The sequence below is a fragment of the Hydra vulgaris genome, chromosome 15, assembly GCF_038396675.1.
Source record: "Hydra vulgaris chromosome 15, alternate assembly HydraT2T_AEP".
In the NCBI taxonomy this organism is placed as follows: Eukaryota; Metazoa; Cnidaria; class Hydrozoa; order Anthoathecata; family Hydridae; genus Hydra; species Hydra vulgaris.
The window spans coordinates 44,617,501-44,635,062 of record NC_088934.1 but is presented as its reverse complement, the minus strand read 5'-3'; the positions used below and the strand labels follow the sequence as shown (position 1 = coordinate 44,635,062).

At 26.3% G+C, this 17,562-nt stretch overlaps 1 protein-coding gene across 1 annotated transcript in view; it reads right to left on the bottom strand.

Moving 5' to 3' along the window:
- Positions 1-6,693: 6,693 nt before the first annotated feature.
- Positions 6,694-17,562, bottom strand: part of LOC100192291 (guanine nucleotide-binding protein G(s) subunit alpha) — a 14,141-nt gene continuing 3,272 nt past the window's right edge. The window contains exons 5-12 of the mRNA XM_065819963.1: positions 16,441-16,538; positions 14,454-14,508; positions 14,267-14,340; positions 13,500-13,558; positions 9,929-10,049; positions 7,637-7,767; positions 7,421-7,488; positions 6,694-7,318 (exon numbers count right to left, since the gene is read on the bottom strand). Coding sequence (XP_065676035.1) covers positions 7,172-7,318; positions 7,421-7,488; positions 7,637-7,767; positions 9,929-10,049; positions 13,500-13,558; positions 14,267-14,340; positions 14,454-14,508; positions 16,441-16,538 — 753 coding nt within the window. The 3' untranslated portion in view covers positions 6,694-7,171. The remainder of the gene's footprint in view (positions 7,319-7,420; positions 7,489-7,636; positions 7,768-9,928; positions 10,050-13,499; positions 13,559-14,266; positions 14,341-14,453; positions 14,509-16,440; positions 16,539-17,562) is intronic.

Below are 17,562 nucleotides of genomic sequence, written 5' to 3'. Positions count from 1 at the left end.
AGGCTCTTTGCCGCGTTGGTTTGACAAGGTTCTTACTGACATTTTTGCCAAAATTGACTTTATTATTTTATTAGAGCATTTAAATCATGATGAACAAAATAAACTAAAGTTTACAGCGATATAGCGCAAAACTAGCAAGCTGCTGATGTGCCAAAGTTCTATATGCAACTTTATTTAACTAATATTTAGTTTGACAAGGTTCAAACTAACTATAACTGCATAATCTCTTGCTGGTTTTTATTAGCTAATTATTATGATAGAGAACTTCATACCCATCAAAAACCATATAAAAAATAGATCTGAAAATCAAAAATAAGTGTTCTAATTTGACACTGATGTAGGGGAAAATGTTATTAAAGCTATTATTTGAAAATTAAAAAAAATCTTTTTTATAACATAACTCAAATTGACACCTGTAACATTGTGAAACAAAATACTGGTTTCGATTAGCATTAAAGTAACTACTATAATTCAAAATAAAAGGGGATTTATGAGCTAAAATCAATTTTTTATTTTAAAGTAATGATGTTTTTGCATTAATAAATTTGCAGTCAATGCAAGTACAATTTGCCGCCTCATTCCCTTACGGTAAGTCGATCTAACTATATTTTGCAGTGCCTACCCCAAAAAGTAAGTCAATACTTGTTCATTTTTCTTTAATTATCTACAACGGTTTGTCGATATATGTGCACTTTGGACCGTTGATCTTACAAAATTACTTATTTTAACTTGTTAAATCAAAAATATCAGTAATATTAAAATTTAAACAACTTGCAATAAAACGTTTTTGGAGCAATAGGAAAAAACCAGGCTGCGTAGTTGAAAAAAAGATTTAAAAAATGATTTGAAAAATATTTTTCTCTAAGTTTTCTTGAAAGTTTGAAAGTAAAAAAAAAAAGACAATTTGAAAAGTATTAGTTTTCGTTTTATGTAAAATTTCAACAGAAAATGGAAAGAGTAGTATTTGATATCAAAAGCAGTTATGATAGTGAATTTGTAGCTCCAACCAATGAAAGAGGCGAAGACTGCTATGATTTAAGTAGACGGTTAGTAACCTAATATAATTTTTTTGTGTAACTTTGGCCATGCATTTTCATATTAAAAAAATTTATAAGGCTTTGAAAAAGTTGTTTAAAAAGATTTTTACTTGTTAACATTTTTAAACAGGGAGAAGAGGCGTTTCAATTTAACCAGAAATGCAAATGATTCTAAACGAAATATTGTAGAAGAAGCTTCTGGAAACAATGCCAATAATGTTAATGTAACACAAACTGAAAATAATTTTTAGATAGACATGAATGTACAACCTACGAATGATGCTGAATTAGTGATAAACAAGTTAGCGAAATATGTAGTGTTCCCTCTCGATCATCCTATAAATCTTAAATATTTAAAAATATATTTATGGTTTGTTTTTATCATTAAAATTTCATCTAAAAAGTAATTTTAACATTAAAATCTACTATTATATACCAAGTGAACCATTTTTAACTATTTAAGAATGATTCAATTAGTATGTAATAATATACTAGAGATATTTTCAACTAAGTAATATTACTCTTCTAGGGATCACGTTCAACAAACGTTAAAGAAAAAATTCCGAAAACGAATATCTAAACCTGAAACCTGGGGATGTAATAATAAAAAAAAAGGTATACCAAGCTGGTAAAAATTATACAAGTCGAAGAGAAAACAAGTAATGAATAAGATCATTCAAACAAAAAAAACTGTCTAGCAAACTGTTAGTAGGGAAGAACGGGGTAAGGTGGGACAAAAAAATTTGCTTGCGTGCTGTGCTTTAAATTTTCCACAAAAACCATACAAATTGGTTTAAAACTATAGTCCGATGAATTGTCATGTTAAATTTTTGCGTTGCGTTTTTTACGTTGATGTCTGAGGGGGTAACTTTTTTTCTTTTTCTTATCTTTATCTTCTTTTTTTCTTTTACATTCTGATAAACTTTCTGTCAAGTGGTTGGAGTTTGTGGCTGCAATGGGGTGGTAATGTCAAGAGCACAACATTGCTTTCCTTAGCTTTATCCATCAGTTCAATCGATATATGAGTTTTGTGGTTGTCCATTATTAAAAGTAATGGATGATCCTTGCTAGGATGTCCATACTCCACAAAATGATCAAACCATTTCAAAAAAATTACTGTATTTATCCATCCACTAGGATTAGCATCACCTTTTGTACCTGTTGGTGCACCTTTGAGCATATGGCTACGAAAGTGGCCACGAGGAAATATCAAAAACGGTGGAATAAAATTTCCAAGGGCATTAATGCAACCCACCATTGTAACTAGGGTTCCCCTTTCAGCAGAAGTTACCTGTCCTACTTGCTTTACTCCTTTACCAGTAATCACTTTCACTGGCTTATTAACAGTTGTCAGACCTGTTTCATCAATATTGTAAATGCAATCAGCAGAAAAGTTATAGCGCTTCTGCACACTGTCAAGATTTTTGAAGAAAGTATCTACATTTGTGCGATTGAAATTAGTTGTTCGACTTTTACTTTTTCGTTGTTACTCATATTACTCACTCCATTATTAAAAAAAATTATGCTCTTTTTAATTGCATTAACCAAAATCCAGATTAGGCTATAAATTTTAAATTTATTTTAATGAAAATAAAATAGTGTCACAACCCTATAAAACTTATAATGTGATTAAATTTAATAAGGCTAATAGTGAAGAACTTTATTTAAACTGAATTTAAAATACAAAAATGATTGGCATTAAAACAATACTTATTGTGAAAGATGTCTTTAGGACAAAGTAACAAAGAAATCCAATATTGTTATTATTAATAATAATAATAATATTATTTTCTATGATAGAAAACACTTTACTATAAAGTAAACATAGAAATCTTATCATAAACATAAACATAATTTTCTGTTCACTTGCTTGTTTACAAAAATATTGATTATAAAAGTTAAAGTACAGTAAATTAAAAAAATGATAAAATTGAACAGTGTCCCATTTCACCCCAATTCTCCTGTCCCAAGTCACCCCATCACTAGTAGGTGTGAGAAAACCTTTATTTTATATAGTTCTCGTAGCCATATGCTAATCATATTTCTTCAGTAGTTAAATAAAACAATAGTGAATAATTAAAAACCATAAACATAAAAGTATATGCAAACAACACATAAATATTTGATATTAATGATGTCTTCAAAATCCAGGAAAATTGTTAGATTTTTACATATTCGCAAATAATCCGAAAAAAAAATACTTCTGAAACTTAAAAAACACAATAATATGAAGAAGCTATTGCAAACTTATAACATATATAAAAAACTTTTGCTTTATTAAATTTTTCACTGAGATATTGCCAAGTCCCATCTCACCCCATGTCCCATCTCACCCCGTTCTACCCTACGAATGTGCTAAGAAAATATCAGAAGATGAACAAAACGATATTTTTTTATCATTTTATGCCTTAAATTCAGCCACTGAGAAGCGGCATTTCTTTATTACTTCGACTGATCGCACAACCGCTGCTAAACCAAAAAGAAACCATGAGGAAAACAAAGATAGTGAAAATGCAAGTGAAGAAACTGATGACCACGCTGAAAAACAATTTTTTTCAAAAAGAAAGTACACCCATAGATATTTTTTTCATATAAAATCATGAAAGGCAAACGTACACCTCACAGTGATGCCAACATAGCAAGGGATCACATAAATTCTTTTCCAACAGTTGAGTCACATTATTGTCGTGTAAGTATCATTAGAGAATTTCTTGAGTCACTCCTTAATGTTTCAAAAATGTATAATCTTTACAAAGAGAAATATATAAACGAAAATGTACTACCATATTTTCTCCACTGAATTCAATCTTGGTTTTCACATTTCCAAAAAGGATAGATGCGACCTTTGTAAGAAGTTTAAAGTTGCTGAAAACACTGGTACTATGTCTGAAAAATTGAGAGAAAACATTATAAGACGTCAAGTTTTTAAAAAAGAAACGAGAGATATACGTGCTGACGAAAAAAAAGATAAAAATGTTCCGGTTTTACTTTTTGACCTTCAAAATGTTATTTTGGCTCCGCATGCAGTAATTAGTTCCCGTTTTATCTTAGAAAGCTAAGCGTGTATAACTTGACAGCTTATTTTTCAACAACCAAAAAAGTGTACTGTGCGTTATGGACTGAATCAATGGCGAGAAGAAGCTGCAATGAACTTGCCAGTGCCTTTAGCAAAATTTTGAGTGATGTGGCAAAGGAAAACGACGTAAGTGACTTAATTACTTTGTCTGACTCCTGTGTTCCTCAAAATCGGAACTGTATATTATCAAATGCTGTTTTACATTTTTTAAGAGACAATTTTAACATTAACTCAATCGCTATGAAATATTCCCTTCCAGATCATTCATGCGTCCAAGAGGTGGATTATGCCCATAGCGAAATGGAAAAGCTCATGAGGAAAACTGATTTTTATGGTCCAATTGAATTGATAAGGATGCTGAAACAAGTTAACATAAAAAATCCTTATCGTATCATTCATATGAAACCACATGACTTTAAGGATTATTCAGTAACAGCGAAGCTGTTTAATTACAAGTCAGTTCCTTATTCTCACGTTGCTGTTTTAAAATTTACTCAAGCATCTCACATTATACATTTTAAATCTAGCCATGATCGCAATGAACCTATAAAATGTGCGAATGTCAAGTTCAATGAAAAACCTTATAGAAAGAATGCAGCAACAAGTACATCAACTTCCGCTGTTTTGAATGTGAAACCAAATCAAAATTGTAAAAAGGAACTTGCAGACTTAAAAAAAAAAGATTTTAAAGCTGCATTTTCGTTTATTATATTATTGTTTTAGTTACAAAATTTCAAGTAACTAACTGCTTCAGTCACAAAATTCCATAGTACCTAACATGTTTCCTGATTGGGCAAGGTTCTAACTACAGTTGAACAGCAGTTAGAACCTTGTCATAGTGAGAATATGATTATTTCACTACGACAGTGTTTTAACTGCATTTTGGGGTATTCATTTTTCTATTAGTAAAATATTTTTTAATAAAAAATAGTAATACTTATAGCAAATGCTTATCATGAGTAAAAATTATTATCGATGGATTTTAATAATTTTTGATGGTAAGAACATAACAATTTTTAACACTGAATTATTCATTGAGCGTGAAAAGAAGTAGATAAATGACTGATTTAAAAAATAACTGCAATGTGGCTAAATTTTCTTATCTGATTGGGCAAGACAGATTTAATTTTAGACCGAATTATTAAAAAGCTAAAAGTTCCTCAAAGAAGTATAGTTAATTAACCTCTTTAGGAAGGCATAAATAATATCCCATTGTTTTTTATTAGATTTTAAGTTTTACAAGTCTTCGCGTTGGTTTGACAAGATTCTGACTGATCCGCAAGTAGTTTTGAGTATATCAATGTTAAAAATTATGTTCATCAAAAATTATTAAAATCCATCGATAATAATTTTTACTCATGATAACATAAGCATTTGCTACAAGTATTGCTATTTTTTATTAAAAAATGTTTTACTAATAGAAAAATGAATACCCCAAAATGCAGTTAAAACCCTGTCGTAGTGAAATAATCATATTCTCACTATGACAAGGTTCTAACTGCTGTTCAACTGTAGTTAGAAACATGTTAGTTACTATGAAATTTTGTGACTGAAGCAGTTAGTTACTTGAAATTTTGTAACTAAAACAATAATATAATAAAAAGCTCATTTTTATAAATTATATTATTGTTTCAGTCACAAAACAAGATTACAACATTTTGTTTACATTTTTTTGGTACATTTTAAAACCATTACATTAAGTACCCTTAAAAGTTTTTCATGTTTATTTTATAGGTGAAAAAGAATAGTAATCTCTTTTCTTGTTTCCAGCTCTATTATAATTATCCGGTTAATGAAGTAACTCAATGAAGTTTCTAAAACGGGATCCCGGAGGTAAAAACCATCCCGTTATTCCGATAATTTTTTTAACATATTTTGAACATTTGTAAAGATATTAAAAATATTATTACTCAAAATTTGAATACTAATTACTTCCTTTTCTCTTTTGTAATGATTATAATTATAATTCGTGACTACTATTATAATTCTTTTTTTAATTTAAAAGTGACTGGTACTGCCCCGTATTACCCTAACAATAATTTAACTTATTTAAGGCCGTGATCTTAAACCTAAAGAACATTTAAACAAGGGGTCAAAAATAAAATAACGAAGGCCTGTGTAAATATACAATAGCGTAAAATCTTTTCGGAAAGAGACCGTTTTTATTTTACTAAAAAACACCTAAGTGTATATATACATATACATATATACATACATACATATATATGTGTGTATATATATATATATATATATATATATATATATATATATATATATATATATATATATATATATATATATATATATATATATATATATATATATATATATATATATATATATTAAAATATATATATTAAAATATATATATATATATATACAGACATATATATATATATACACATACATATATATACATGTGTATATATACATATATACACACATATATACATATATATACATATGTATATACACGCATATATATGAATATATAACATACATACATTTTATACATACATAAGTGTGTGTGTATATATATATATATCAACGCACATACAAACACACAATAAAAAATTAAACTAAAAAAGACAAATAGCACATTCGCAATATTGACTAGTTTAAATACAGGCGGATATGGATGCAAGTCACTTAAAAATAGCGGTCAAACATACAATGGACATTACACATATGCATCTCTATATTTACAGTTTCTACAGCCACCCATGGAGCATAATACCAAAAACAAGTTACAAACAAAGCTGAGTTAACTTCAGCATCACCAACAACACATCGTCATTTTTGCACAAAAGCGTACATTAGTATAACTTTGCCTCAGTAAAAATATCAGTAAGACCATTTCATGCAACCTTAACCTGGAAGGACTATAAGAGCGATATCTACACTCTTCCTTCATTTTACATTGAGATCGGCCTTTGCATTGTAATGAAGGATTATGCTCACGTTGACGCTATCCACATTCCAAGCAACCACGTTTAATAATCGTCTTGATAATTTAGTTTACTTTGTTTTTGGTTCGGTTAAATATATCTATGAAAGGCTACAGAAGTTCATACTGACGCAAATGCATTCGCTGTATAATATCGCGACAGTCATTGAAAACACGACGAATATTTTCAGTATCTACGGCACAAGTAAAGTGAGGGTAACAGTAGTGTTTTCCTTCGCCTGTGGCTGTGCTTATCCTCTAAAAATGTTAATAAATAAAATAAAGATTAAAAAAACATTAACAACAGCAAAAAATCAAATTTCTAAAAGTAACTTTTTGCAAAACTTAACATAACAATACCAGAAATTCGTCTCGAATAAAATATTTAGCTCGTGTAACCTCCTCTTCTTCGCTAGCCTCTTTAACTGCTATATAAGAAAATTGAATAAAACATGCAACAACTGTTAATAAAAATATATATACCAATTGTTTGGTTAGCCTAGTGAATTAAATTTTACAACATACAAAGATCAGTAAAAAAATATTTAAGAAGAGTTTACAAATATAATATTGTACCGTCTTCAGGCGTACGATACCGTGCGTAGTCAGCAAAGTAATCTTCTATTTTTGACTTTTGTGCTAAAACTTTTTCACGTAATAAATCTTGTTTGTTTAGAAATAATATAACTGATATTGTCTTCAAAAACCTAAACATATATATATATATATATACATATATATATATATATATATACACACACACACACACACACACACACACACACACACACACACACACACACACACACACACACACACACACACACACACACACACACACACACACACATACATACAATATATATATATAGACATACTATCCGACACATACACACACTTAAATATATAAATACAAAATAGAGGATAATTTTTATATAAAAAGAGAAAAACTGTTTGAGACTTGTTGAAGTTGTAAAAGAAAATTTTATTTTTAACGAGCACTGTTTATTTAAGCAATAAACAGTGTTTATTGCTTAATAAAACAGTTCTCGTTGATTAATAAAACAGTGTTTATTGTTCAATAAAACAGTGTAAATTCCTAATAAAAAAAAGTGTCTTTTGTTCAATAGAACAGTGTTTATTGCTTAATAAAACAGTGTTTTTTACTCAAACTATTAAGGTTATACTTTAGACTTTTAAAGACAACGAAAAAATTATTTAGCTGTTGTATTTTAATTGAAAAAGTAAAACTGGAAAAAAAATCTAGGTATGGAAGTTGAATTTTTTCCCCTCTTTTTAGGTGCCCCAAGAAGTCCTTACAGTCTTATCACGGAGCACCGTGGAAGTGCATTTAATAGAAAGTTCATGCCTCCTTCAAACTGATGTCGCAAAACTTGCCCAGAGGTGGGGTTTGAACCACAGATCTTACATTTCTGAGGCAAATGCACTGCCACTGCACTACCGCTGCTGAGTCTGCTAATTCTTAAGATGATTTTACTCCTACTTTTGATACTGAAAAACAACATCTGATTGATTCTTCTTTAAAGAAGAAAAACTTCTTTAAAGAAGAAAAACAGTTTTTAGAGCTTTTCCACATGACTCAAGTCATGTGGAAAAATTCTAAAAATTAATGATAGGCATTAAAAGTATTACAGGATTGAGCTGGATTTTGAACTCCACCAAATCCAAATCATGTGACTGTGCTTAGAGCTTCTCTAACTTAGCAAACCATACAGAAATAAGAAATTAGCAAAAATTAGCAAAAAAAGAAATATAAAAGAACTAATGAAGAAAATAAATACTTAAAACATTTTATTGAAACAAATTTAATTTTGTGAATAGCTGCAAAATAGTTGTTTATAAAAACATGTTATTGGGTAAACTCAATTATGATGCAAATGAATTCTACATAAACATCACATTGACTGTGACAAGCACTTTATCAACTGAAAACAGTTGAGACAAGAAAAGTAAATAATTAGAATCCAATAAAATAATTATTGAATACTTAAATAAGCAATCAGATACTATTAGTTACAAACTTAAATGTATTTTTTGTTTTTCATTTCATAACTTGACTTTTACAAAATGTGATAAAAACTTTTCAAAATTAGCCTTTACAAAAATTGCAAAACAAATGTTTATATGTAATAATGTAAATGTTTATAATGTAATAGTATTTTTCATAATTTAATATACATTTTTCATATAAAAAAGAGGTTATGAGGACCATGAGAAACCAATACTCTCATAAAATAAAAGTAACTTAAACTAATTTGATTTCATGCAAATACTCTGTTTGTAAATACTCTTTTGATTAAATAAGAAAATGATTATACAAGAAAATGACTCCATTCATCAATGCCGGTGAAGATTTGTAAAAAAAAAAACTCATTTTTAAATGCAAATTAAAATGATAAAAAATAAAAACTGTCACAGTTTTTGTTTGTATTGGTGAACATTTGAAGTTGTTACATATTCATTACAAATTTGTAAAAAGAATCTGATTTATTTGCTCTTAAAAAAATATAATAAATAAAAACACTACTAATAATAAATAAGTAAAAAATGCAAATAAACTTTAAAATAAAAGTAAATTATCGTTACACCAAGATTTTTAAATAACAGTTTTATAACGAAATTTTATAAAGTAAACTGAACAAGTTTTCCTAAACTTTCCCTAAATTTAATCTTTATTAATTTTCTTTAAAAATTACCTAAAAATTTGAAAAAAAAAATTATTTTTTTGCAGGTGACCCTGCATTAGCATCATTTTAAAAAAGCATAAATTTAATTGTAACGAACCTATTATGCAGGTGACCCTGCATTAGCATCATTTAAAAAAAGCATAATTTAATTGTAACGAACCTATTATTCCAAATTCCTGTAAACAGCGTTAAACTCTCACGTAACCTATTTGTTGTCGGATCTTCTCGTAATACTAGATTATAACTGCTGCATGCCACAACAAAAATTATTGCAGTTACATCTGGAAACAAAATTTTTACATTAAAAATTTAAAAAAAAAAAAAAAAAAAAAAAAAAAAAATTAATAGTTAAAATGTTTCACAAAAATTATAACTTTATTTATTATTATTAATATTTTAACTTATTATTATTATTTTAAAGATTAATAAAAAATAACTAGAAATAATAAACACAAAAAAATGATTAAAAAATAATAATAAACCTACTGAAAAAAAAAAAAAGTAGAAATAACAAACACAAAAAAATGACAAAAAAAATATAATAAACCTAAAAAAATAATAAACTTACTAAAAAATAAAAATAAATAGAAATAACCTACACAAAAAAAACAACAAAAAAAAAAAAAATAAACCTACTGAAAAAAAAAAAAAGTAGAAATAACAAACACAAAAAAATGACAAAAAAAATATAATAAACAAAAAAAAATATAATAAACTTACTAAAAAATAAAAATAACTAGAAATAACCTACACAAAAAAAACGACAAAAAAAAAAAAAATAAACCTACTGAAAAAAAAAAAAAGTAAAAATAAAAAACACAAAAAAATGAACAAAAAAATATAATAAACCTAAAAAAATAATAAAATTAATAAAAAATAAAAATAACTATAAATAACCTACACAAAAAAAACTACAAAAAAAAAAAAATAATAAACCTACTGAAAAAAAAAAAAAGTAGAAATAACAAACACAAAAAAATGACAAAAAAAATATAAAAAACCTAAAAAAATAATAAACTTACTAAAAAATAAAAATAACTAGAAATAACCTACACAAAAAAAACGACAAAAAAAAAAATAATAAACCTAAAAAATAATTAAAAAAATAATAAACTTATCAAAACTACTAAATTATGACATGAAATAACAAATATTAAAAATAAGTAACAAAATAAATTAAAAAGATGGTTGAAGAACTTTTTTTGCTTTTAATGCATTTACTACTGCCTATCTTTCACTTCAATATTATCCACTCCCCTTAATACGCAATATAGTAAAACTTTTTTTACCAGTATATATTAGGTACCAGGTTGCATTGATGTTGTGCACATAAAGTAAATATGAAAGTATAAATGTCTTTTGTTTTTAGGGGTTGTATTAATATACTATATTGAACTGAGTTTGTATTTTGTTTACAACATGCGGTTTCAAAAAAATGTTTTAGTTTTTGCATTTAACTTGATATTAATTTTAAAAAAATGAGAAAAGAAGACATTAGAAAAAAAAGTGTAAATATGCATAATATAGTAAAAGAGTCGCAAATACATCCTTAAACAATTAGCTGTGTTATTCAACATTTTTCTCAAACAAAACCAATCATATGCAAACCTGGAGGTGAAAAAAAACTTTTTCACCTAGAGATGGAAAAAAGTAGAAGAATTTTCAAGATATAAAACATTAAACACGGTCAACATTTTTCGGATCAACTCAAGCCTACAGATATTCTCACAACATAAAAATGGTTAACATTTTTCATTAACTTTTCGGTTAAATATATGTTCAAGAGCTTTTACAAAAATGTATTTTACCTCTCAATAAATCACAAAATAGTGTTCTAACCTCATTTGGCTTTAATTTATTTAAGTAAACTGGCTATGGAACAGTATATATTAAAAAAATGATGTTAACGTCTAAAACAGCTAATGCTCCAAACAATCTAGAATTGAAAGTTATTGAAAAGTACGAGGCAGTTAAGCAAAGATTTAAAATAGTTTAATGAAAAAAAAAAAAATCAAATAGTTCATATAGTTATTCTGTACACAAGTTTATGAGTACCACTAATGTTTATGAGTACCACTAATGTTTATGAGTACCACTAATGTTTATGAGTACCACTAATGTTTATGAGGACCACTAAAGTTTATGAGTACCACTAAAGTTTATGAGTACCACTAATGTTTATGAGTACCACTAAAGTTTATAAGTACCACTAGTGTTTATGAGTACCACTAATGTTTATGAGTACCACTAAAGTTTATAAGTACCACTAAAGTTTATGAGGACCACCAAAGTTTACGAGTACCACTAATGTTTATGAGTACCACAAATGTTTATGAGTACCACTAATGTTTATGAGTACCACTAAAGTTTATAAGTACCACTAGTGTTTATGAGTACCACTAACGTTTATGAGTACCACTAATGTTTATGAGTACCACTAAAGTTTATGAGTACCACTAATGTTTATGAGTACCACAAATGTTTATGAGTACCACTAATGTTTATGAGTACCACTAAAGTTTATAAGTACCACTAGTGTTTATGAGTACCACTAACGTTTATGAGTACCACTAATGTTTATGAGTACCACTAAAGTTTATGAGTACCACTAATGTTTATGAGTACCACTAATGTTTATGAGTACCACTAAAGTTTATGAGTACCACTAATGTTTATGAGTACCACTAATGTTTATGAGTACCACTAATGTTTATGAGGACCACTAAAGTTTATGAGGACCACTAATGTTTATGAGTATCACTAATTTTTATGAGTACCATTAATGTTTATGAGTATCACTAATGTTTATGAGTACCACTAAAGTTTATAAGTACCACTAAAGTTTATGAGGACCACCAAAGTTTACGAGTACCACTAATGTTTATGAGTACCACAAATGTTTATGAGTACCACTAAAGTTTATAAGTACCACTAGTGTTTATGAGTACCACTAACGTTTATGAGTACCACTAATGTTTATGAGTACCACTAAAGTTTATGAGTACCACTAATGTTTATGAGTACCACTAATGTTTATGAGTACCACTAAAGTAGCACTGAAGTGAAAAAGTTTGGAATTTTGTTGATCGTTTGCAAAAATAAATAAAAACCATAAAGCAAAAAATTATGTTCAAACCAGTAATAACCTACAAAGTAATTTCCCTTTTTTTTAATTTCCAAAAACTAAAAATATTTTAAAAACAATTAAGTTTTACTAGATTTAAATTGAATGACATTAAACAAAATATCAATAAAATTTTATAAACTGTGAATATAGTACAAAGTTATCAGTCATTTTCGAAAAATGTTATTTCTTAAAGATATCTTAAATATCATTGTTTTGCAAACTGGCATAATATAATAATTTGAAACCAATCTAAACATAACTACTTGTCTAAGTAAACTATATTAAGTAAACTTCTTTTACAGGAGAACTCTTTTTGCTTTGTTGTTAAGTTTTTTTTTTTTATTTTAAGTGCTTTTTTATCAAACTTAGTCCCAAAACATTTAAATTCCATTATAGTAGCCAAAGTTATATAGAGAGTCAAGTTGATAACTTTTATCGGGTCATTGTGACATGAAATTTACAATTTTTAGGTATGTTTATACAAACCATACTTTAAGTTTGTCATTAAAAGACTAAACAGGCAAACTGATGATGACCTTTATACTTAAAAGAATATTTGGATAAAAAAAATTAACAAAAAATATAAAGAAAATAATAAAAATACCGTTAAAACATTGAATCCATTTTCTTCGTTCATCACGCTGACCTCCAACATCAAACATACTATTAAAAACAAACTTTACACTTTAGTGAATGCTTAAAAAAACAAGTTATGCATAATATATTTTTAACATTAAAATTTTTCAAAGAAAGTATAATATTAATATTATTACTGTTTCCTTTTAATGTAAACACCTTTGTGCATTTTTGAAATGTGCATTTTATTATTAACAGGTTTTTTTTTTAAAAAAGCCAACTTTTTTAGGCTGTAAGATATTTCCATCATACATAGATAATGCTGTCCGAAACCCTAACCATCAGTTTTCTGTATTAATTAAAACTATTATGGCATAATAGCATCGTCAGTGGACATTTAATGACATGAAATATCATTAATGATATTAAACTGAAATAGCCACAAGCAGAGGCTTTAAAATACATAATCTGAGGATTTGGGTTTAGACAAAAAATTATTTTTCATTTTTAAAAATTGGTTTGTTTAAAAAAAACTACCTGGTTTGCACTTCTGAGTTGGGTAAGCTTTTTTTTAATGAGTTAACAGGTTACAGAAGTGTTAAACAAAGGAAGTTGGAAGTGAAAAAGATAAGTCCTCTAATTTAAATGAAACCTTTTTTCATCAGAGAATTTTATTATAAATGTTCTTTTTTGTATATATTTATTCCAAAGAAATATAATAACAAAATAAAAATAAAAATAAAAAAGCCGCAAGGTTGAAAAAAAAAACACTAAAATAATCACATGATTACTCACTGAAAATTAACCCTATCAACTTGAAACCGAGTTTCAATAATTCCACGTGTTAAAACACGACATCGTAATAAATCCTGAAACGGACATTCAAAACATTAAATTTTTAAAATTATATATATTTATTTTATTTCTATATTATTAATCTTTTTTATAATAACTTTATTTAAAAACATGCTTGAACACTTACCTGATTACTAGGACTATAAACTGGTTTACGAACATCTGCTGTTCTATCTAAAAAACTGACAAAGAATACTTTACACTTACAGAGAAGAAGATTCACAAAAAATATTATGAAATTAAAAAAAAATTATAAAAATTATGTAAAATAAAATTTGGTTGAACAATGTGATTGGCATAACTTAATGCAAAAAATGACTTTTCCCAGCACAAATATACTAAATATATAACACAATAAAAAATTTTGAAAGATAAATACACTTGACATTATTTAAATAAAAAAACAGCAACAATACGACATTCCAATGAAATGATTAGAGATGATGTAACATCAGGCAATGATAAAATGTTAATATCAAGTAATTGTTTAAAAAAAAAATTCTTAAGTAGAGCAGACAAAGTCATTCTTCTACTATAAGCTCAATTGCTTTCAAAATAAAGTTTTTTTATTTTTAACTTTTTTCAAAATAGAGCAAGTAAAATCACAATAGAAGTAAAAAAATAAAAAACTACAAAATATTCTATTTACCTTTTACCATAGCCTGAAGACATATCAACTTTAAACATGACAGGAATCATAAAAATGCTGGATGCATTTAATAAAGTTTGTCTAACTTTAACAATTAGAAAATTATGACTAACACTTTTGCCTCAACATAAAGCAGAAAATACAAGAAATCAAATTCTTTAACACTTAATATTTTTATTGAGGCATCATTATAATACAGATTACAATATATGTGTGTTGCATATTGCATATTTTCTTCTCCTAAACAATTTGCCACAATAACATTTACTTACTCAGACCATCATAACAGTGTTTATTTTTATCCTAGGAAAAGTAAAACCTACTCTCTTAAATTTTTGAAAATTAATTTTGATTATCAGTATGAACATAACTTATATCATGCGATACAAAATAGGTATTTAGAAGCAATTATTTAAATAAAACCAATCAAATTTAAATTAAATGTCATTTAAAAATGAGCAACCAATATTGTTTAGAAGCCAAATAAAAAAAAAACACAATAAAAATAAATAAAAGAAACATTTAAAACATAAACAAAAAAAATCATTTTAAAACAGTGTGTGTGTGTGTGTGTGTGTGTGTGTGTGTGTGTGTGTGTGTGTGTGTGTGTGTGTGTGTGTGTGTATTTATATATAAAATAACTCATAACATTTAAGAACAACATCATTAGAAAAAATAACAAAAACTTTTTATATTTCTTTTCCCAGCACTAAAAGTAAAGCAGCAGCTGTAAACATAAAAGCAAATATAAATAGAATGTTGGACAAATAGATTAAATGGTTTATTTGTGTTTCTCATCAAAACAAGCTAAAAATAAATGATTGTTAGAAATAAAAACAAATACAGCTGTAAAATCCTCACCATGCTTCTATGAATTAGTAATATCTTTTTTTTTTTTGCAGACACAAAAAAGAAATGATCAAAGAAAAAAATATATACATGTATAATATATCTAAATGTATTAACATACAAATATTTAAAATATCTAATTAACTTATTTTAGACTTTTAAATTTATAAATTTTAGACTTTTTACATACAATTCGAAAAAATATCAGACAAAATAAATTAAAGAGAAAACATTTTAAAATAAAATGCTTTAAAATAACATTAATAAAGAAAATAAAGCTCAAAGATCATGTTCAAATTGTAACAAGAATTGTTGTGTTTGTGTTTTATATTAAATAAAATATAAAACACTGTAGATACTCACCACAAAATTTAAAAACTTTTTTTTTATTGGAAAAAAAATTTTTTCTTCCATTTTTTCCAAACACTTTTTTTGTTTAATTTGAGTATATATTCAAAGTTTTTTTTTGCCTGTGCCTTTTTTACCTTCTCAGGGTAATATAACTACTTCATTTAAATCATAAAAACAATACAGAATTTAAAAGTCCAAAAAAAAAATTTATCATATGAACTATTAAAAAAAATTAAAAACAACAAATAGGATAAAATGTACTTACTATTGAGCACAATCAATTAGCTGGTACTCATTTGATCTTTCAAAGCATTCTTGAACACCTTTATCTTTCCACAGAACCTCAACATGGTTGTAAAATTCCTTTGAAAAACCAAAATAAAAAATAATCATTTGCAAAAAATAGGTGACCTTAATAAAATGAAAACAATAGAAATGAGCATACATATCCAGTACCAGCAAATCAAAATAATGATCATTTTATCATCCTTTTTAAATACTTACTCGATTCACTTCAAACAACTTATTATTTCATTAACAATTTAAGAATTTCAGAGTGAATGAGAAATAAAATATCATCAATTATGTGTAAAAATATCAATTACAAATACAAACTTTTTATTACATCTTGTCTAAATTTAAATTTTATAACTAAACATCCATATATTTATAATATCTCTATATGCAAACATTTCATTAATACTTCACTATATTTATATATTTACGCAATATTTATAAAATCTTGCATTTTTACGTCATGTTTATAAAATCGTGCATTTTTACACGATGTTTATAAAATCTTGCATTTTTAAAAAAACTTACAGATTAATAATTCAACTTTTTTTTGTTAATGATTTAAACTTGTTAAAGAATATAAGAATAAAAATTGTTTAATTAAGAAAATAAGATATAAACTAAATACAAAACATAAAAAAAAGATAAATGCAATGTATTTATATAATTACTTATACTACTATATAAACAACCTTTATTATTTATACTATAAATAACAAAAATGGCATAAATTTTAACAGTAAAAAGGATTATTGGTAACACATTATACAACAAAAAACAAAACAAAACAAAAAAACAATCATTTAATATAACACTTAATCCTAATTTATATCCTTATCTTTTTCTATTAACAACTGGTTGCAATGATTAGAATTTATTCAAATGATTATAAAAGTCACAGATATTGCATAATATAAATTAAAGGCCAGATATTGCACAACAGACTAGTTAACATCTTATTGTATATTTTTGAATGAACAGTTTAGCACACTTGAAGTTATCTTCCATAATTATATAACTGAAGTATATATATATATATATATATATATATATATATATATATATATATATATATACATATATATATATATAT